General features: G+C 38.9%; 1 protein-coding gene across 50 annotated transcripts in view; it reads left to right on the plus strand.

The window, feature by feature from the left end:
- Nucleotides 1-22,837, plus strand: part of ESRRG (estrogen related receptor gamma) — a 405,634-nt gene extending 382,797 nt beyond the window's left edge. For all 50 annotated transcript variants that reach the window (XM_074579431.1, XM_074579402.1, XM_074579424.1 and 47 more), the window contains 2 exons: nucleotides 9,122-9,391; nucleotides 20,580-22,837. In XM_074579431.1, coding sequence (XP_074435532.1) covers nucleotides 9,122-9,391; nucleotides 20,580-20,824 — 515 coding nt within the window. In that variant the 3' untranslated portion in view covers nucleotides 20,825-22,837. The remainder of the gene's footprint in view (nucleotides 1-9,121; nucleotides 9,392-20,579) is intronic.
- Nucleotides 22,838-23,194: the final 357 nt, after the last annotated feature.

Genomic DNA, 23,194 nt, shown 5'->3' on the forward strand with positions numbered 1-23,194 from the left:
GAAAATCAACTAACCAGTAGAAAAGTTTTAAAAATTGGGAAGAAGAAGGTAGCTGTGCAGGACAGGATTCTGAGCTGTTCTTATCCTGCCAGAGGGCAAAAAGGATATATTTACTCAAAATTTTGCAACCTGAAGTTTTTGGTTTGTCTATGGGAAGAGATTTTAGCTCAGCACATACAGGGTTAACACAGATAGGTTGATTGGATAGTAAGCATGGTTGTCTCCATATGCTAATACATTCCAGTATTGGATTCATATTATTAACATGATTGGGGAATTCCTGGAAACCTGACTTTGCCTGATGGAAAGATGGAGGGAGCAGGGATTGCCACAGCTCTCAGTGAGGAAATGACTGGTGGCTTCCCCAGGGGAGCAAAAGGCAAACAGCGGTGACCCAGCGCTCTTTGAGGAAAAGCGCTCTCAAAGCAGACCAGGAGAGGTTATTAATAAAAGGCAGCAAATACTAAATGCACAAGAAATTCCTCCTTTCTGAGAAGAAAAACAACTGATAAAAAATAATCCAACAAACTTGTTTTTGAAGCCTAATGGGCACCAGGGTAAAAAAGCTTGAACTCTAAATTTCTTGATATTCCCCGTCTGTGTTCGCAGTTGTTGGGTGGCATCTTTGACGCGTACAAAGATCGAAGTGAGTAGTACCTGACCCAGTGCTGATTAATGTTATTAGCTTAGTTAGGTTCCTCTCTCATGTTTGTGTAGTTGGGTCTTTTTAAATTTTGTGTAATTATGTGAGATCGTAGTTTCATTTCTGCTAGCTGAACTCTTTGAAGGATCTAGGTAAGGCATGCACACAGAGGATATGCACATATAGCGATGATTCTTCTAAGCTGAACTGCGTTACCATTTTCTGGATTGGATTTTGAGAGAGATTCAGCCCTATTCATGGTACTTGTTTTTCATCTACAGCCGCTTTATTAGTGACAGAATGTATATTTTATTTTTTCACACAGAAATCTGGCTTTAGTGTACCCATACTTGAATACATAAGTCCACAACAGATTGAAGGAAAATTTGTGCGAAATCAATATTTACGTTGAAAATATGATTGGCCTTTTTTTAATATAGGCTCAGTGAAAGAAAACGGTCAGGGATACAGTCCTGCTCCATTTTCTCCCGTGAGAATTTCTGGGCACACAGGTGATACTTCAAAACACGCCAGACATTTTAAAAAGCAGATTTCATATAAAATGCTGTACCCCAGGCGCAGATTTTTCAAGTCGAGGGGCAAAGATGGTTTTAGGAGCACACCATGTCATGTCATCTGCCTCTGCTATCTTCAGTAAGAGGACAAAAAAACCCCCACAGTCTAACAAACCATGTCCAAAGGTTGCAATTTAAAGAACTGCAAGAGTTAATTTTAAATAAGCAGATCAGATCGCATATGTAGTGCATTAAAAAGATCACACTCGGGAATCTGCAAGTTCATATTGCTGAACTTCAGGAGACCTACAATTACATTAGGCCATATTGGACTGCTAGTCTAAATTTTAAAACTTTTTCATTGTGCATATCTTAGAATTCAAAATCTCACTGCAGAGAACGTAATGCAGAAGGAATGCCAACTGTCTAACGTACAGAAAAAAAAAAAAGGCAAGCAATTTACTGCTTATCAGAGCACCTAGTGATAAATCAAAATGTATTCGGCCTGGCTTCTTTTTCATATAAGGTTGTTATGAGTTCGCAGTAAAGCTATTCAAAATTGTGGAAGTTCCAGTGGTAAAACCAGCCCAAAGGGAAAATCGAGGATTAATCTCTTTAAATCTATTGTCTTATTTTCTCGATGAATACTGAAATAATAAAGTGTGAAATGAAAATTAATGGAAATAAAGAGTACAGTACTTCAAACCACATGTTTCCAGAAATGCCGTTATAAAGTACTCCATACATGGAGGTCTTACCAAATCTATCCTGAAGCAAGGGTGGCTCACCAGATTTTTTCATCTTTAATGTTTCACTGCAGAGTATTGGCAACTGAAGGCGGTTATGTGAAGTCAGGGAGACAGTCTTAATCAGTCACATTTTCCAGCTCCTTTCCATTATGACTGCTAAAGAAGCAGCTCACAAGAACTCGTGCTGTAACTAGAAATAAGAAATGTAAAAGTAGCTGCCTAGAAATATTTGGGTGGATAGAGAGAGGGGTGTCTGATTTAAGTACTGAAATCAATTTGAACTGTAGTGAGTTACATCTCACTATATGCATCTTACCCTGGGAAGAAATGACAAGCTTAAATTGCTCCTGTTTAGTGTTATCGTGTAAGGTTTCACAGGGTAAAAGACAAACCAGAAATATTTCTAAGTGGTATTTAAATTACATTAACACCTTTTTGTATAGCTTGAGTGAAAGGTCACGCTAGACAAGCAGCATCTCCACTGTTTGTAAATGTCTAATTTGCTGCTTTTAAATTGCTGTGAACTTCACTTACTTAGTCCTGCTGAATGAATCCAGTGTTGCAAATACTTCTGACAAGCGAATATTTGCTTAGTGAGAAGCCATTGTTCGTAATGGATTGAGAGGGACATGCAGTGTGAATGCATTTTTATTGCCGTGCCATCTCTCTGCTGTTGTTTCAGTGAGACGAAAATAGCGTTTTGATAAAAGCGCTGGGTTTCTTAGTGCTCTGTGTGGCATTTCCCATCTTACTGGTAGGTGTTAGTGGAAAAAGTGCTTATCGTAGGCATTTTTCCGTGTTATAAAAGATAAAAAAAATATATATATATATATTTTATAAGAACATGGACAGCAAGAGTCAGGAATACAAACACACTAAAGTAAAACCTGACAAAGTGCACAGGCTTGGCTGAAGACATCCCAGCGCTCTCCAAATGCATTTTGCTTTTTGTCCTGGAGTCAGAGTAATTCTTGGGCACCTCTGCGTATGCAATCTGATCTTCCCTCTCCCGTGGCCGCACCGCTAACAGATGGCAGTCACAACTCGCAGCGCAGAGCGCGCCGCTCACAACAGAGCCCCGGTGCTGCTTTTGCAGTGCTCCGCTATAGGGGCAGAAGGAGATGCTATATAGCAAAGCATCACTTGGAGAAAGCGGTGGTTTTACTGTGTGAAAGTTGTTGGATGACGCTGATTTCTAAACATAACTTTAATTGTAGCACATCAGTTTTAAATATCTTGGCAGCTGAATCCAGCAAATAGTCTATGTTGAGCCTTTGGCTGTAATTCTGGTCAATTGTGCTTTGGGATTTGATTTGTGATTTTCAAGTTTGGGCAAATACCTGTGCTTTTTGTTTCCTGAGCTGACACCTTTCACATGAAAATCCTCAGTCGTACTTAAATTTCAGCTTGCTATGGCATCACGTGCAGTTATTAGCCCTTTGACCAGGGGCTCCACAAGCAAATGGGTATGAAAAAAAAACAGAAAGAAAAAAAAAAGAAATAACGTGTTTGCCCTGGCATAATGAGTTGTATCTGTTTCTGTTCCAGCTTTCACCAAATTTCATCCATAATCTGTGAAATATGTTTGGTGATTAGTGAGAGCACTCTCCTTCTGTTTAATGGTTTTCATAACGGCTGAAATGTTTGTGGGTCTTGATACAGACTACAGAGTATTTTGAAATGCTATTAAATACGTTTTCTCTTGGATTAATATAGTAAAAAGGATCTCTTAATTCAGATCTATGTGGGAGATTCAGCTCTAGATGTACCCTAAAAAAATGAATCCTGCCGTTCTCTTCCTCGGATTTCTGAGACGGTACTGTTGTGTCAGTCAGGCTATGAAGGTTTCCTTCATGCAAACACCGTGATCACGCCTAGAAAACATTACGTAGCCTTAGTGGAAATTCCACTGCTGAAATTTCCCTGGCCTTTGTTTACATTCCTGGAAGCCAGCTGAAGTTGTACGATGGATCCGGGGCAAGCGCTGAGGGGGTGCCAGGAAGGGAGAGGAGGGCAGAGCGACAGCGCGCTGGGCCTGGGTCTGATCTTGGAAGGCAGCACAGTTTCTTTACATTCACTCCCGTGCAGCCGGGACGAGCCTTTGGTCCACTGTTTGTCGTGCGACCATGAGCCCACGCACTCTCTTAAATAAAGTAATCTGGGCCAAAAGAAAAGTTTTTTTAAAAAGTGTTTACCGTATCAGTTTGTTCTTTCGAAAGTGGTGACTGTACATCATTTTTTGAAATAGGGAAATTGCACTGGAAACATCAGTACCCATAAAACATTTAGAAGAAAGTTAATCTATCAAAATTAAGTGTAAATAATTTAAAAATCCAACTCTGATATTTCAACTGTGTAAATATATTGAATCTGCAACACACTAGTGAACATGTCATTTTCAAGCACAGCTTTGATTACACAAAATGTAAATTAAGATATTTGAAGTACAAACCAGGGGAAGCGAGAGGAATATTTTACTCATAAAACTAACAATCACAAAAACAACTGGTAAAATAAATGGGAGCCGATTATCAGAAAAAGCAAGCGACTCCCAGATTTGCCAGCAATTTCATACCTGGTTTGATCAAATATTCGCATTTCTAAACACGTAACAGAGAGGAAGGGAAGTTCATTCCCTGCAAAGTGAAATAAACTAGGATTCAAGTCAGAGTAGCCCGATTTAGGCATCACGTCAAATGTTTAAGGCTGAAAATAATGGTAGGGATAAGTCCAGCCACTGTCTTTTTTTTTCTTTTTTTGGTCCAATAGTTCTCGGAGTGTTGTGTGCGAGGCACAGATCTTACTTTGGCACTTGACCATCTGCAGCTGCTTCACTCTGGCCCCTAGTGAGTTAGTGTCCATGAAGTCCATCTTAATGAAGTAGAGGAAAGGGTCTTCAGGAATATAAAAGATTTACCCAGTTTAGCATGGAGCTGTGTGCAATGTGAAACAGAGAGCAAGTAGTGCATGTGCTGGTATTTGAAAAGATCTGTGGTTTAAACAGCCCCGTCTAAGAGACTCTGAACTGTGTTTGGAGCTGACCTGGAGTGCTGAGCGCTGCAGAGCGCGGTCAGCTCGTGGCCGGTTCTTCCTGTAATAAAAATGCTAAGGCCTTTTTACCTATTTATTTCTGCTTCCTTTGAGCTTTGGGTTTACTGGTATGCAAAAGGAAAAAAAAAAACAAGCATATGTTCGGTTGCTCAATCAACCTTTTCTCAATCCACACTCGGTGATCTCAGTGAGTCATTACGGCATAATTACAATTTGAGTGTGATACGCTGTTTGTAGAAAAGTATCTATTTTTAGCTGAAGAAACACTACAGTCCCTGAAAGGAGGAGAAAGAGAGAAAAAAAGGAAGGAAGAAAATCTGTAACCAGTAAATCGATGCTATTGTTAACTGATATTACGAGACACCCTGTAAGATTTACAATGCTTGCATTCAGCCACATAAAAAGCACACTGAAAAGAATGCCTACCAGGGGTTAAATTCATATGCCTGCGCTGCAGCCTATTTCTGTCAACACTCAGCTCAGGAAATAAACATTTATGCTTTCTGAAATGAAAGTGTATTTTTGAAGACTAGCCGTCAGATATTTTTTGCCCTTCACACTTTCAAATGCTTAGCCTTTTTTGTAAGTTGACTGCAAAGTGCATCAGTTTGCTAGGCAAAAAGAAAAAGAAAAAAAAAAAACACAAAAAAACCCCTTGACAAGTGCCCATGGCATCATTGTCAAGCACACGAGTGTCTAGTAGAAGATGGCAGGAGGGTTGGCACAAAACATGCTTCCTTCAAGCTTCTTACCTCAGGGGTACCTGACTCTTGAGAAGCCTTTCAATCCTTCCAAATGACGTTATTGCAAACTGTCATCTGGTTTATTTGGAGTGCGCTGTATCGCAGATAAACATGCTATTTAACTGCAGGTCAAGGTACAGAGTCATTCTGCTAGCAAACGCCTGAGATACATTAAATGGCATTGACTTGGGGAGGGAGATGGAGAGAGATCAAAGTTGTCACCAATATGGAACATGCTAAGGGGGAAAAAGGTACACAACATTGTATTTTAAAAAGCCATTATGCATTTCTACGTTTTAAAATGACGACCTGCAAGACTCTTAAGGATTAAGGAGCCACACAATGCATGACAAAGTTCAAAACCACGCTGTCATGCAGCACCTCAGGGCGCTTTGGAAAGAGCTTACAATTGTGACTGGGAAGGCTGCCACTGGTCCAGAGAGCTGGAAGTGTATTTATGTCTCATTTAGAGACTTTTTTTTAAATAGTTACGTTTTAAAATACAGCATGCCCACTTGTCACAGAACATGGCTGACCTAGGGGATTCATATAACAAAAGCCCAGAGAATCAGAGCACAGTTTGGCATGAAATAAGTATAACCTCCTCCAAATAATTAACGGTAAATCTCTGTGTGTAAATACATATGCCTGTGTAATCTATTCTTTTAACTATGACTTGCTGAACAGCTACTAGAAGGGCATTGGTGTGATACGAAAGATATGCTGGATGCTTTCACATTTTCTGAAAAATCAAAACCAAACCAAACCAGATTAATTACAACTTGATGCAGCTTTGCATTCCCACAAGGGATGCCTTTAAAAGTTAAAACATGCTTTCATTGGGCAGGTTTTCAAGGGAAAGTTACTTCGATCAGGAAGAAAATAATCGTGTTTATTTGATTTATTATTGGAGAGCAGAACAGTGTGGTTTATATTTGCCAGTTTTTCTATAAGGTAAAAAAATCTTTTGATTTTTTTATGTTTCATATAAAAACAATTAGTGTACTTACTGCACCAGAAGACAGATTTTTTGAGAGTGCAGTACAATAAATTATAGGCAACATCCCATTTTTCCCCTTCACAGGGCATATGTAATTTCCTTTGACTGTGGCACACAATAAACGTTATTGAAACATGGCATTATTTATTAAAAAAAACCCAACCAAACAAAAACCAAACAAAAACCCCCAGCAAACTTGTACTAAAATAGGTACATAAATAAAAGAAGGAAGTTGGAAGTTTTCAGAAAAAGAAAAAGATAAATTGCAGGTTAAACTTTTTTTAATCAAAACTGATTTTATTGCTTTTCGCTTAATTAAACTCCTCAGAAGTGTGTGAAACATTGTTATACCTGAAAAATTGTTAATTTGTAAATCACAGGGACAAAAGGGCTCCACTGCAACTTTAAAGTTTCTATGCACGTAAATGTCAATAGAGTGCCTTCTCCATCATCAGCACTAAATTCACATTGATGCCTCTTTTCTTCTCTGTATTGATCCTTCCATGAGAACGTAGATTTGTATCTGTTAATTAATGCGTCCTGAAACAGCGTTTGTATTAATCAGGCAGATAAGAAAAATTGGATGCCTGCACCCTCATGACAACCGTAAAAGTGCTGGCCCTGATAAAATCGTGGATGGACCTCAATAAAAAAGTTCCTCCTTCCACTCAATAAACTAATCATCCTGCTTTTAATTATTCGGCAGAAAGATGTGTGGAGATTGGAGAATGTGTAAATCTATTTACTAACAGCAGTGTCTGGGAGGGAGAATGGGGCTGTCACAGGACGGTGCTGCAGGCTACGTTCTCTGTCCATCTGCTGCTGCAGAAAAACTGGTTCTTGAAAGACGGGAAGGAACAGAAATGTTGAAGCTAATTGAAATCATGAATTCCTCCCTATAACCTTTCAAATGATTATTTCTTCTCCATTTCCCTCATTTTTTTTTAATCGCAGATGTGTTATTTTCCATTGTCACCTCTTCAAGGGTTTCCTGTTGTTGTTGGCTCAGTTTTTGTTGGTTTTTTTTTTGAAGGCAGAGAGCCACAGTTCTATCACAAGACTCAAAAGACACTAAGAGAAAATGAAAACAAATAAGGAGGGGGAGAAAAATGAGAGAGAGCGAGCATGCAGCCAGTTTTATGTTTCATTTTTTATGGATGCCTGGTGGTTTGGATGTGGGGTTTTCTTTTTTATTGTATTAGTTTTGCTGCTTAGTGCTTATAGAGAAAATCTTGTTTGGAGTAGATGCCTTGCAGATTTGCTAGTTTATGATATATTCCTGCTTGACTGCAACTCTCGACTTTCAAAACAGAAAAATGCATTTAAGTGTAATTGAACGCCAAAAAGGGTGTTCTTGCAGCAGGGAACCCTGTCAAAGGACATGTAAGCAGCTCCATAAACAACTAAATGAAAGCCTCAGACATGTCTTAAGACCCTTTAAGAAAAGCTTGACTAATCCCCTTTGATGATGTTATTAAGTACTTGTGGTTGATGGTGCCAACTGGCAAACTACTGCATTTCACCAACAGGCCAGGAAAATCACTTCCTCTCCTGTATTGTTTCGTAGCTCATAATGTGATTGGGATATTAGCAGTTAGATATAATAAATTAACAGGTACTGTGAACAAGAGTCTGAAAAGGTAAGACAGTAAAGATGTTTGTCCTTAGTGATCCCATTAGGAAAGACAGCAGGGCAAAAAAAAAAAAAAAAGACCAAAAGTTAAATTCGTTAAGAGGCATTTATTAAATTTTTAGCTGCCCTCAGAAAAAAGGTGGTGTGACTGCTATTCAGTTGGCACTTTAATATGCCACGCTGTTATTTCAGCAAGTGTAGTAGAGGCGGGAGTAATTAGCATCTCTTCTGAGGAGGGTAGGCGTTACTTCTCTTTCCCCTGAGGTTAAAGTTCAAAGAGAATTTTCCTCTTTGTGATAAACACCTTAATCCTATGAAAACATCAAATCTTCCCTTTTAAAAAAGTTGTTGTGTTTTGTTTTGTTTTGTTTTGTTTTCTCTCCTAAATTATCCTTCTTGGTTTATGGTAATGACGAGAGAGTCATCAGATCCCTGTTTCACAGCATCAGGTTTTAGAACTAAGCATGAGTGTTTCAGAACAAAGAAGACATCATACAAATTGCAGACTATCACTGCAATACTCCCCAAATTAATATGATTCTTATAGAAAGAGCCTGGAAATTCCAAGTTGTTTATAACTTCGTATGTTGATTAGAAAACATTTGATTTTATATTGATTTACGTTCCTGTAGTATGATGGGGACGAGAGGCACAAAAGCAGAAGGGAGAATAACAGAGTACGTACGTGTTTTATCACAATATATGTAAAAATAAATCAAAAAGAGGAGCGGATTTCTGAGAAATCCAAACATGCTTAATATTTTTCCTGTGTTTTTTTCCTATTCAGGATTCTCCACTTTGTCTCTAGCTGACCAGATGAGCCTTCTGCAGAGCGCTTGGATGGAGATTTTGATTCTCGGTGTTGTATACCGGTCACTTTCTTTTGAGGATGAGCTCGTATATGCTGAAGATTATATTATGGATGAAGACCAGTCCAAATTGGCAGGCCTTCTTGACCTTAACAATGCCATACTGCAGCTGGTAAAGAAATACAAGAGCATGAAGCTGGAGAAAGAAGAGTTTGTCACCCTCAAAGCTATAGCACTTGCTAATTCAGGTTGGCAGAGTGGCATGACGGTTGCTACGTTTTTAATATCACTCCTCCCCCCCCCCCCCCCCCAATACTTTCTGCATGCTTATTTTAAACATGGTTTTAGAATAAGAGATTGTTAATCAGACCTTAGCCTAAAAGGCAACAAAGAAAGCAGTTCAAACTAAGAGGAGAGCTTTCCGGTTCAAAGAATTGTGGAATAAGTTCCTAAGGAAGTGGGGAATACTGCACTGTATGATTTGGAGAGTATTTTACAGGCAAAGATCCTTTCACATGAATATAGCTGTTCTCCTAAATCCATTCCACAATCCAGGCAAGTCTAATGACTGCAATTAAAACAAACAGAAAGGGTACATGAGAATATGCTATATATGATCTCTTTAAAGGCAACTGCTGATTTATTTGATAGGGTGAGTTCAAGGTATGGAGGAGGGAGGAAATTCTTATTTAATCTCACAAGGACGACACCTTACCTTACGGATCCTCTGCATTTATGAGAATGCTCCTACAAAAATTATTACCTGTGCAGCAAGGGTTAAAAATCTCAGAAAGAATTTTTTTTCTGCATTTGAATTTAAAAGTGCTGAAGCAGTGAATACTGTCAGATAAGTAAAAATCGTTTGTGCTTTGTTGTTTTTCCTTTTGTGTCTCCTTAATGCTTTATTGTGGTCTTAAGTCCCTTTTAGCATTTGCATAAAGTTCACGATAGATCCCTCTTTAATGACGTGCCGATCATTAGATACCTGTGTGTCAATAACATGCTCTGATGCTATGTTCCATTGACAGTCACACCGTGCCCCTCCATCTGCTTTTGTTTTGACCCTATCTTTGAACTTTATCTTGGTTGCTGGCCAGTAGTTTTCCCTTTAATTACAAGAAGGAAACTGTCAATAAAATCTGTTAAATGGGATGCAATGAGTGGCTTGAATGGGCGGACGGCTATTTGTTCAAATTCTGCAGCATTCAAGGTATTGACAGTTTGTTTTCTGGGGCCATATGTGACGATCAATCTCAGGCTGGGCTCAGCCGCGCTGAAAAATGAAAAACCAGATTGCTTTTGCTTACTTGTGGATGACGACTTGTGATTTGGCGCGGTCCTAGTGAGATGAGACCTTCTGCCCAAATTGCCCCCCTGAGAGCCAGGACGCGTGACTGTTTTTAGAAATAATTTTTTAATTGATTTTGTAATTAACAGTTCATCTACAATATTGATGCGTGAATCCTCAGATTGATAGGAGGGAAATTGTTTTCAACAATGAAGTTGTACTTTCCTATTTGTCTTTGTAATGTGATTTAGCACTCTGCATTTTTAATTGGAAATATAATTCAAAAACATGCAAAGCCAAAATGCTTATTAGTTTCTTTATAAAATATTCTCCACCCCACTAACTCTGCCCTTAGTTTTAGAATATTATCTTATTTCCAGAATAAACAAAATGCTGAAATGCCGCTCAAAGTTCAAAACTATTTTTAATTGGAGATTTATTTATAATTTTTGACCATTGTAAATAGACTCTTGAGGATGCTTTGCAGCTACAAGAAGGATTTTTCTCAGAATTGGTCATGCTTAATGAACAGAGCAAGAAAATTGTCTGGAATTAGGAGTCTAAATTAAGAGGGGGTTTTGTATTTATTTTGATTCTGTAATTCAAAGGCTGAATTAGAACTATTTCTATAGTTTGATAAAAAGGATAAGGGTCTAGAATATAGGGATATGGTGGTAAATACCACTCAAACCTTTTTTTTTTTTTTCCCCCTAAAAAGACATGCAGTGTTGAACTAATAATAAAAGATACTGCTGCCAAAAAGAGTTTAGTCATACATTGTGCATATAGTGTATGAAAATCATCTGTAGCTTCATTAACTTCGCTGGGAATTACAAGCAGGATAATGTCAGAGATAAATACAATTCAGCATACTAGAATTCAGGGCACATTTAAGTGAAAACGTTTCCTTCCCCCATCTAAAAAGAAATAAAATCACTGTTTTAACATGAAACACTATTGCAAGGAGGAGTTAAAAAGCAGCCCAGCCATTCGACTTCTCTTGCAACAGAATGTTTTGACTGTTGACATTCAACATTTCAGCTTCAGGTTGTACATGCAGCAGATACCAAACTTCTATCAGCTGTAGCTACACTAACCTGTAGGTGTAAAGTAGCACCTGCAGAATTACAGCCCATCAAAAAATATCAGACCCCTGGTGTTTTAATTTACAAATGCTGCTAAAATTGAAGTAAAATTAAAGTTTTTGTCTTTTTTTATCGACAAAAAAAGAAATAGATTATTTTCACATAACCGTGAACCTTATTAATGTAAATGCAGCTATATCCGAAAAGAGAAATAAAATGCCATTATAAAATCAAATCAGTTAGCAATTCACTTTTTAATATATTTTGTCACTACATCTGCTTTCTTCTAAAACTTCCACTATTTCTTTTTCTGGTTTAAAATATATTAGCCTTTTTATAGCTGCAGAGAAAACGGATGAAGTATAATATGAAATTTTAGGCATTTCAGACATTTTTGCCATATCCACATTGTCTAGAAAGATTCCCAGGTTGCCTCTACGGTAAACAGTAGACAAAGATGGTTTTATAGCTCTGTACCTGCGTTAGTGATTTATGATACTGTGTCATAGTACTTTCCCTGCTGGTGTATAGAAGCAGAAAAAGGAACTGTAGCTTGTCTTCATATTGATTGTGTTTTGTTTAAATAAATACCACAAGCTTTGTTTTGGCCAACAAATCCCAGTAGCATGAGCATTAAAACACCCCGACTGCTAACTTTTCTTCAGGCCTACAGAGTCTACTTGTGCAGTCCGCAATCTGAGATAATCCTGCCATTTGGTCTCTGAAGGGTGGGGAGGAGGAGCCGTTTTTCAGGGAGATTCTCTGACAGCCGTTATCAAATGTTCCCTTTGCAGGGTTGGCCAATGCCACACCGCTTCTATAAATTTCCAGAAATGCAAGAAGTAGCAGCCTTGTAGATTGTCACTGTTTTCAAACAGAGTGCATGTAGCATCTGAGAAGTTTAAATACGTATAAAAGAGCAGAAATCTTGTGTAGACATTTCAGTCCCGTGTCTGTTAAAGTCTATACAGGAGTGATTTCAACAGTCACGTTTAGTTTGTAGTGCTTAATATGGAATTTATCAGGTTAAACGTCCGCGTTGATTCAATAGTAATTAATACAGCCTTTGTGCTTGAACTCCGGAGAAGTCTCTCTCACCACGGCGTTGTCCTCGTCCTGTCCGTATCACGAGTTCCTTCCTCCTTTCTTTACCTTCTCCACACAAAAGCAAGTAGGTGCCTTGAAGCTGCAGGGTGGAACTGCCCCGCATTCCACCTCGTGCCGCCCAAATGAAGCAAGCTGGCACCAATCAGCACTTTGTTTACCCACGCAGAAAATCGACTTGGAATGCTTTCCAAAACGTGCATGTACCAATTATTTCCTTGTGCGTAAGGGAAGGTGAAATATTTACAAAATAAGTTCTAAGTGCACACAAGTGCGCACACGCACACTCCAACGCATAAAAGATGACCTGCTTGTCTCTTTTGTATTAGAAAATGCTTTCGTGTATCGATGAGGTAATACTAAACAGGGAGTTGCAGGTGAGCAGCTTTTTTGAAATTGCCTAATCAGTAAGGACTAAATTGTGCCTTCAGGCCAAATGTTGCAGAAGAGCTTCGGAGTCACAACTGAGACCAGATTTTGAAGAGAAGCTTAGTTCCCATCTGAGACCTAACATAAGGAACTAGAGTGTCAAAATACATTAGAACATTTGCAAATCTGATCCACGTGTATCTGCCTAATAGGCTGCTGGCATCTTGAAAAATCTGACCCAAATGTGGATGCTAGGCACTTAAAAGTATAACCCTATGCACTGCTGAAAATTTAATCTTAAACACTAATTCTAGCTGTCTAGCCTGTACCACAGAAGGAGAAAAGGACCTCTGCTCGCTATCACAGTTTATGGTCTCTCTTATGAACTCTCCTAAAAAAGAACCCAGCACCCTTGCAGTACTGAAGGAGTGAGAACCAAGAAGTGCCTCGTGCATTTTAGCATAATGAAGTGCAGATCAACACTGAAGCCAGTAAAGTTACACAATCATTTATCCTGGTAAAAAAATTAGTTCATTCTTACAACTCATTTAGCTTTCCAGCCACCAAAAGAGTGTACTTGGAGCACTAGGCTATCACCATTAAATAATGTTATCATAATAAAAATTAATTGGTGGAACCCTATAAATCACTTATTCCACGGGACATCATCTTTCGTCCCAGTATAGACTGTGGCTTATGTCATAACATACTGTATTTAGTTTCTAAGAATGTCAGTTTTTTAAATTTTAATTTATTTAGTTAATCTTGTTAGTGTTAGAATTCATGATTAAAATGTATCTATGGTGACTAGGGGTATATGAAATATACACACACCTGTGTGTTATTGGTGTGCTACCAGTGTTTATTTTGCCAAATGTAAACAGCAAGGTCTGTTAACTCTTTCATGTAATTTTGTATAGAGAGTGGTACAGCATAGAAACAAGTTTTTAGAAAAGGAAGATGCCACTACAGTCCAGAGTTTTCATGTTGCTTGAACACAGTTTCTTCCTCATATTCCATTTTTATGTAATCAAATAGATGGCACCCACAATTCTTAGAGAAAACAAATAACTCTGCTACCATTTGCTTAATAATAGTATTAAGCAAATGGTAGCAGATTTAATTAATGTTTTGGGTTTTTTTTTCTTTTTCTGGTAGTTAGTCTAATAACTGAATAAGTCTGAGATATTCCTTATCTAGTTACGAAATAGGTAGATATTATTTATGCGTTAGCAGCCTGGGACTCACGAAGGGCAAGGAGCGAGGCCAGCCCAGTGGTCAGCAGGAGGACGGAGCCCCGGGTTCCGTACTGCTGGGGCAGGACTGTGCTGCGTCTGCCACGGGCCACCTCTGTACGGACAGGCGGATTTGCTGGGCAGGAAAACAACGGTATGAACCGCTGTGTCACCAGTGCAATTGCTAGTGTTCGCTCTTATTCATCCTGCTTTTCCACAGCACTAAGCTAGTGGCTCTCGATGGTAATTATGGCAATTACTCGTATCTCGTAGTGGATAAAAAGGATTTTGAAGCACTCATTCAATATTTTCTTGTCTTTGGTATCTTACCCCACCCCAGCTCTATCATTCAAATTCTCCTTTTCCAGAGTTTTAGTAGCCTTGTTGAGTAGGTATTCAGACCAGTTCATAGTATGCAATTTGTTCTGCATTGCAGGAATATTCCTTTATTCACTATGCTGACTTCCTATCCTAGTGGAAAGTAAGGCATTTCAGGAATAAAAAATAGGTGGTTTACTGTCCTTTAATTTACCTTATGCCTGTGGTTTTAGTTCACTGCTAATCCAGTTAGCCCCTGAAATAAATAGGTGTGTTCTGTACAGTCATTTCTTTTCTTGCTACATCTTCATTTCCTGCTGTGTTTTAAAAACTGTTTTGAGGCTTCAGTGTTATGTCTGTCCTTAAAAGCAGGCCAAACCAGTGCCATCCAGAATAAGACCTTGTTCACTAAAATCAATCATACAAGCCTTTGGTTTACTTCTTTGGTTTCTGCTGCCTATAATTCCTATGGACAAGGAATTCTTAATTTATTTCCTCTTTCATTTCCAACATACATTCCGATTGAAGTGTCTGTTTCCAATAAAATAATCCAGATGTCATGCCATTTTTGCCATACTCTTTTGCAAGGGAAGATAATCCCTTTGTCTGTGTGCTTGTCTCTTAGCCTAACCATGCAGACGCCAGCAGATAGTTCTGTTTAGGAAAGACGGGCAAATAGGTGGTCATAATTGGGTGTATTTGTTGACCCTACTCAGGGAGGACCAAAGTAAGTGTCTGGGGCAATTTCAATTCTAGACTGGAAAAGGATGGGAATTCTTGCTGGGTGAGGGACAATTCCCATGGGTTGCTTCTATGTTAAGCAGTGTGCTTTTCAAAATGTCACTGTGTTGTGTTTCTCCTAAAAATTATACAGAAACACAGTGTGGGCAAGCACTTTGCAAAAATGCGAGTTTCCCTGTGTACATCTGGGCATACGTTACAGGCAGGAGCGGAAGGGGTTCTGGAATTCTGAGAACAGTTCACTTGTCAATAAACACTGAGGTGTTTTTTGTGGAGTTTTTGGATTGGCAGTACAATCTAGATAATAAATACCTCTTACTTTCTTATTCGAGACATAATCCAGATTAGGATTTTGTTGTCCTTACGTAAAGCAAAAACCATTTTGCCTGCTGTTCTGACTCTTCATCCCAGCCAGTTTTTCCAGGATCCTACAACTTTCTAAACTGATGTATCTGATTTGGGTTTGTGAACTGCTCAGCTATATGGAATCACAAACGTCACAGCGATTGCTGTGAGTCAAGTACTTGTTGATATTTGCCTCTCTGATGTGGTTTATCAGCATCTTAGTGTGTCTGTTCACTGCTGCATACTCCCTGCTGCTTGATTCACTATAATAGTTTCTTCCTTTATGCTTCCTGACTTTTCTGACATGAAGAAATACTTCATTTGAGACCTTTGGGTTTCTACCGCTTCTTAGTGATGTTATATACAAAATACATACATACCAGCCTTTAACTTCCCTCAGAGAAGTATTTCAAGAGGTTTCCCTGCCCTCCGATCAGGTGCTTCCCAGTCTTGAGCTAGCTGTCACCCTTTCTGGTGTGTTGTAAATGGTTCCTGGGTGGCTGGATGTTTATTTGCTGCATTTGAGATGATGCTTGTATTTTAAGCGAGGTAGATTGTAATCTGAATTTCTGTCCGGACCTTGTGGTGTTTTTCTTGGACGAGAACTTTAGTTTTCTCCCATTTCTGCACAATGATACAATCAATTGGCTGGTCAGAAGAGGTACAATTCAAGTTTCCCATCCTGTGATGGTGAAACAAAGCATTCGCAAGGCTAAAACGAGACTCTCAAAGCAGAGCTCAAGGAGTCCACGTCCTCATTTGTTCATCTCACACTCTCCCATTGCAGCACTGATCAGGAACAACTTTTCCCCCCTTCTAGGCTGAAATCCCATGTTCTCGGCTGTGCGTTGTATCAAGAAGTCTTGTGTTTATCTGTTGAGCTCTTCAGTTTCACCAGCTTGGGATCCTTTTATTGCAAGGCATTTACGATCAAATCCTGCTTGCTTTCAAATGACACCACTTTCAAGTTACCCTGTTTAATTTTATTCTTTATATAGGTACTGATTTTTAAGTGTATTACATGTGGGTATAAGTTTCCTCTGGATATTACCTGTGTAGGAGGTAATTGTAAATTATCCAGACTGTCTACAAAGCCACTTAAAAAAAACCAACCCAAAAACAAAAGAAAAGGGTTTTTCTTGGTTATAGAAAGAACATTCAAAATCTGTGTACCTAACTTATAATTCAGTTTCATATTGTCTGTGGAATTATTCCTGTATTTCTAGATTGTCACACAGACTCTGCGTTTCCTTAAATTATAGTGGTTCTTGTTGACATTGCCCTCTCTTACTAGTGTGGATTGGGTTTATCAGCAATAAGTTAACCTGCTCTGAATTCACATCTGCCAGTCTGTAGTTACTGAAAAGAGTTCTCTCTTCTTTTGTTTTTTCTCCTATTTTCCCCTTGGCTAGTTCAGCGTTTTCAACCATTTTCCTTATTTTCAAAGGCTTACGCCTCAGGGATTAAGATCTACATTCGTTTAATATCGAGAATAAAGTGGAAGTTCCAGACTGCAAGGCTAAAACTTGAAGAAGGATCTGTATAGAGATTAATATTTTCCTGAGCAACCTGCGAGCTGAATCATGGTCTAATTAAATAGCACAGATTTAGTGAGTTTGCATTTACACATTAGCAGACCCTAGAATGGTTAAAGCTGAAATGAGTTTGAATCTTTTCTGTAAATGGGAACTTAAATTGTCATAGTAATTTGATTAAATCATTTTTAAATCTTTCAAGTTAAATCGCCATTTTAAAAGAACAGTTTGAAGTCTTAATCACTGTTTGGAAGTGCCCCTCTCTCTGCTATTTTTTCTTACCCCATTTCTTGTGACAAAGTCCGCTTCCCAAGGCACGGCTTCCTCGACCCTGCTCCAGGAGCCGCTGTTCGGCAGTGGAGTGCCTGCGTCAGGCCAGTGGAGAGCTGGCTGGTCACGTTCTTCCCAGCTGCTAAATTGATTTCAAAGACAGCAACAAATACATTAAATGCTTTACTATTATTACTTTTCCGCGTAAGCAATTGCTCTGTTTACCAGAGGGATGGTATACAATCACCCCTGCAAGGAGAGGATAAGATCCCTTGTTTTAAGATGTTGTCCACACAGTGGAAGAGTTTGAGAGCGTGGAGACTAATGGCTGTATCAGAGGGCAGGTTTTGATTCTTCTTGCGTTTTCTGCAGGTGCTCTCTTCCTCTTTTCCATCCTCACTCAGTTTCTGTGTAAGAAATAACAGAGAGTGTATATATTCCTAATGCTGTAGGGTAAACTACTATCCAAACTGCACAGCTAAAGATCTCAGGGAAGTTTCATCTCTGTGCGAAAAATATGTTAGTCTGGACTCCATCCATCTATTTGCAAACTCAAACATGGTCACAGTTACAAATGCTGATTCTGGGAAGAATCAGACCAGGGTTAAGAACTGAGGTGCTCAAGAAAGACCTGCCTCTTTATGCAGTATGGGGTAAAAAATCTTTCTGAAGAACAGATTCTTTGACTCACCAAGCGCTTCGTTGCTGCTAAAATGCTCCTATTTGGATCCCCATCAAATCTGTCGCTGGCACTGTGGTTCTCGGGAGAGGAGGAAAAGATGTGTCATTTCTGCACAAACTGTGCGTGGTTTATGGAAGCATTATTTGGAGTAGCACGTTGTGTGTTCGATAGCACAACAGTGAATATCCAAGGACTTGGTAAAAAGTCAGGGAGCAGAGATGACAGTTTGTTTGGAATTTGCATTACAAATTAAGCCCGGTGGCTGGACACTATGCTTAAGACATCAGTCACATTTTTATGAATGTGTTAGCATGTCTGTATCTATTACATCTGTTTGTAGGACACAAAATTCAGGGATTTTCTCTTACTGACACGGAATTATTTAATAGAATTGCCGTATTAGAAAACTATCAAAAATGTATGGATTTGGGGAATGGTCTAACGTTAATTAGAACTAAATTTTGCTGGAGGTAAGATTTCCCTGTCATCATTTTTAAAATGTTGTAGCCTTCTTTTTCCCTGAGAGAGATATTTTTGCGTTGCTCTGCTTTCAGCACAGTGCACCTTGATGTGCAGTATCACATCCCTGCAGCGTATGTCTTAACTGCGTGCTTCTTAGAGCATGTATTCGCTAAGACTCAGAATTATTAAACATGTAAAATTCCCATAGGACTCCATTATGTGTAATTAACAGATAAACTGTCATCAGAATCAATAAAACGTGCTAAATGATCCAAACTTGTATATAATTAAGTGTCTGTTTTAGAGCAGGAGCTGTAACTTTTTTTTTTTTTCTTTTCAATTTGCACATTTGTTTTGACAATAGGAGCTGGAACGTTTTTGTTAACCTTTTACTTACTGGTTTGTGTTTTAGTTAATATGTTTGTGTTTGAAAAGAGGTATTTACTGTCTGTCCTAATTATCTGAGGAAACAGTTGCACATCAGCTTTTAAGAAATGAATCTTAGGTGCATCTTAATTCTCTGAATGTAATTCAGATATTTGAAGCACGTGCAAAATTTGATGTTGTTATCATCAACAGGGTAAAACTCTGTCAAAATACTGATCCGGGGCATCAGACTGCTTAAAACAGGGCTTGGAAAGATGATGGAAGTGGGTTCTTCACCATCCAACTCCTCAGCCATTATTCTGACTGGGAACAGGAGCTTTATTCCAAAACTGAAAATTAAGATGCAAAGCAGCATTGTAGTAACTAGAGTTTTGAAGGATATACTTTAATAGTGCCACGTCCCAGTTTCACCCTGAGCTAAGCTTGCACAGTGTAGCCTCTCCCTAGGACTGGTACCCCCTCGCAGCAGTTATATTTTCATAGGGTGTTTTATTGGCTTTGTAAATTCTGTGGACTATCCAAATTTTGGTCACTGATAGGAGCTGCTTGGTGGCCTCTTTCACCTATGACTGTTCTTCCTTACTTGCGTTCACCTCACTTTGGACCACATCAGGGGTTTTTTGGCATTTATGACTACATAAAAGTCAGAGAATTAGGGCTGCTCGTCCGAAGTCATCTCAGCATGGTCCAGTAACTGCGAGTTCTCAGGGACATCTTCCCTTTCTGTGTCTCTGCTGTTGAGGGTTTTACAGTTATTTCAGTTAGATCTTTTCTTTTTATTTCACACTTCCGTTGCTTTGATCTTTCCAGGTCACGTAGCAGTTTAGTTTAGTTCCTCGTGTGCATTGTGTCTAGGCTTGTCACTCAATACTTACACCACCAAAACATCTCACCTGGAAAGGTACAGGGCAAGGTGCTTACTTTGAGTGACTGAGAAAAAATGCAAAACCCCGACAATAACAAGATAAACCACCCTCTGAGTGGGTGAGAGAGGAGGATTACACCTTGTAGGAGATGTTAGCTTCACAGAGAAAAAGCTGTTTGGGAACGTATTAAGTGTTGCCTCTCTGTCTACATGTGCCTGAGGGAGAAAAAATTTGCTAAACCTATCAGGAAATCACATCAAACCCACTTTTCCCTTGTGTCGGTGCTGTGGTCCTAGTCCCGTGATTAGCGTCCCTGGGCAGTGGGTAACAACCATGGCTTCCGACTCCACAACCTTGGAGCCTGACACGGAATTTTACCGAGCTTTTCCGTAGCAGGGCACGTTCCTGCTTCCCTGATAAAACGCAGGCCTCCATTCATACCGCCCTTCGGCACTATCATTTCTTCAAAGCAGTAACTGTAGGAGATGGTTTATGGAGCAGCGAGGGCGACTGTTTCACTAGTTTGAGGTGGTTGAGGAGAAGGATTGCTTACCCAAGAGTTAATTATACATTTGTAGTTCCACCGCGGTTTCAGATATTTTCCTGAAGGTCAATATAGAAATTAGCGGGTAATTATCTCCCTTTGTGAAAGAGGATGGACAGAACCAGTGAAAGCCTCGTGCAGCCATAGAGTGACCTGGCTTTCGGCACACCAAACTGAAACCCCCTGTCGCTCCTTTGTTTTGCAGACTCAATGCACATAGAGGATGTTGAGGCAGTGCAGAAACTTCAGGACGTCTTACACGAGGCTCTGCAGGATTACGAGGCCGGGCAGCACATGGAAGACCCACGTCGCGCGGGCAAGATGTTGATGACTCTCCCGCTTCTGAGGCAAACCTCCACCAAGGCTGTGCAGCATTTCTACAACATCAAACTGGAAGGCAAAGTCCCCATGCACAAACTTTTTTTGGAAATGCTGGAGGCCAAGGTCTGACTAAAGCATCATGGGCTTTCCCATCATGCACGTTTTAAAAAAAAAAAAAAAAAAAAAAAAAGGGAAACTAAACAGGATAATAATGGCAAAGAAACTTAGTGTTTAATTAAGGAAAAAATGACTGCACTGATATTTAGCAGCAAGACTGTGAAGCAGCTTTCAACTTTTTCTTCTGTGTCTTTCTGATGCAGTTTTTCTTTTCCTTTTCCTTTTCTCTCTTTTCCTTTCTGTTCTTTCCTTTCCTTTTTCCTTTTCTCTTTTTTTCTTTGCTGCTGAACTTTTTAAAAGAGGTCTCTAATTGAAGAGAGATGGAAGCCAGGCCTGCCAAAGGATGGAAATCCATAATATGGATGCCAGTGAACTTATTATGAACCATAATGTCCCCAATGACAAAGGAATCAAAGAGAGAACCACCGTACCTAGCAGTACAGTACAACACGATGAACTGACTGAATGCAGTATTAGATTTCATAGGAGCAGTCTCTAATTAGACGACTAAGCGACGATGCATCGGCTGCTTCTTATCATTGCATTTTCCATCTAGATCAGTTACAGCCATTTGATTCCTTAATTGTTTTTTCAAGTCTTCCAGATATTTCTTAGGTTAGCTACGATGTAACTTTTTCAGGGAATAGTTTAAGCTTTATTCATTCATGCAATACTAAAGAGAAAGAAATACTGCATTTTTGTGCTGGCTTGAACAATGATGAACAATAATGAAGGACAAATGAATCCTGAAGGAAGATTTTTTTAAATGTTTTGTTTCTTCTTACTAACGGAGATTTTTTTGTACCAGCTTTACCAGTTTTCAGCCATTTATTAATGTGGGAATTTATCTTACTAAAGCAATAGTTGAAGGGAAGGTGCATATTATCACGGATGCAATTTATGTTGTGTGCCAGTCTGGTCCAAAACATCCAGTTTCTTAACATGAGCTCCAGTTTATAACTAAATGTTCACTGACTCAAAGGATTAGATTACACCTACAGTATATCCGAGTAGTCTAACGTAGAAATACTCCATGTCAAATGCCAATCCGTAACGGTGTTAGGATACAGCGACTGTACAAAGGTATAGTTGCTACGTGATTTCTAACTGCTTCAGTTGCAAATGAACGAGATACTGCCTGTTTGCAAAATTGTAACCTCACGCGCAGAAAAACCCTATGAACCAGTAGTAGCTTAGAGGCAATAAGGCAAACGCCGACGTTTGCAAAATTAAGAAATCAGAGTAGTAGAGTTCTGACCAAATTGAAGAATTTAACACTTCTGTACCTTATTTATTGATTTAGATTTTACTTTGTAAATGGCAGTCTTTAACAAGTAGCTAAACCAGTATACGTGCTTTTCAACCGGTATTGTCACAGCATGAAAGTCAGTCAGTTTCAAGACTGTTACGAGGTGTAATCTAATGTATAAACCGATTAGATGCCCCCAGAAAACTACAGTCGCTAAATAACCAATAAACAATAACCTCCATCAAATGCTATACCAATGTACCAGTGTTAGTAGCTGCTCCCTGTACTATGTGAACATCCTTATTCTATGTACACAGATGTAATTAAAATTGTAATCCTAACAAACAAAAGAAATGTAGTTCAGCTTTTCAATGTTTCATGTTTGCTGTGCTTTTCTGAATTTTTATGTTGCATTCAAAGACTGTTGTCTTGTTCTTCTTGTGGTGTTTGGATTCTTGTGGTGTGTGCTTATAGACACAGGGTAGAATTAGAGACAATATTGGATGTACAATTCCTCAGGAGATTACAGTAGTATGTTCTATTCCTTACCGGTAATAAGGTTCTTCCTAGTAATAATTAAGAGATCGAAACTCCAAACAAATACTCGTTATGAACAGATACACGTTGAAATCATAATATTTTCAAAACAAGGGATAATTTCTGTAACAGTTTATTATAGAATACCAATGTATAGCTTAGAAATAAAACTTTGAATATTTCAAGATTATAGATAAGTCTAATTTTTAAACGCTGTAAATATAGCTTTTATTCAATCATCTCTCAGATGTTGTTATTAACTCGCTCTGTGTTGTTGCAAAACTTTTTTGGTGCGGAAAAGTTTCCAAAACTATTGCTACGTTGTGTGCTTTAAACAAAATAACAATGGGCTGATGCTCCATCGGCCTCGTGCTAGGAAAAAAAACTGTGTATCTATCATTAGCTATATGGGACTATATTGTAGATTGTGTTTTCTCAGTAGAGAAGTGACTGTAGTGTGATTCTAGGTAAATCATCATTAGCAATTCATTCAGATGGTCAATAACTTGAAATTTATAGCTGTGATAGGAGTTCAGAAATTGGCACATCCCTTTTGAAAAATGTCAAAAAAAAAAAAAATACAACTCCTGGGAAAA

The sequence above is a fragment of the Larus michahellis genome, chromosome 3 (genome assembly GCF_964199755.1).
Source record: "Larus michahellis chromosome 3, bLarMic1.1, whole genome shotgun sequence".
NCBI lineage: Eukaryota > Metazoa > Chordata > Aves > Charadriiformes > Laridae > Larus > Larus michahellis.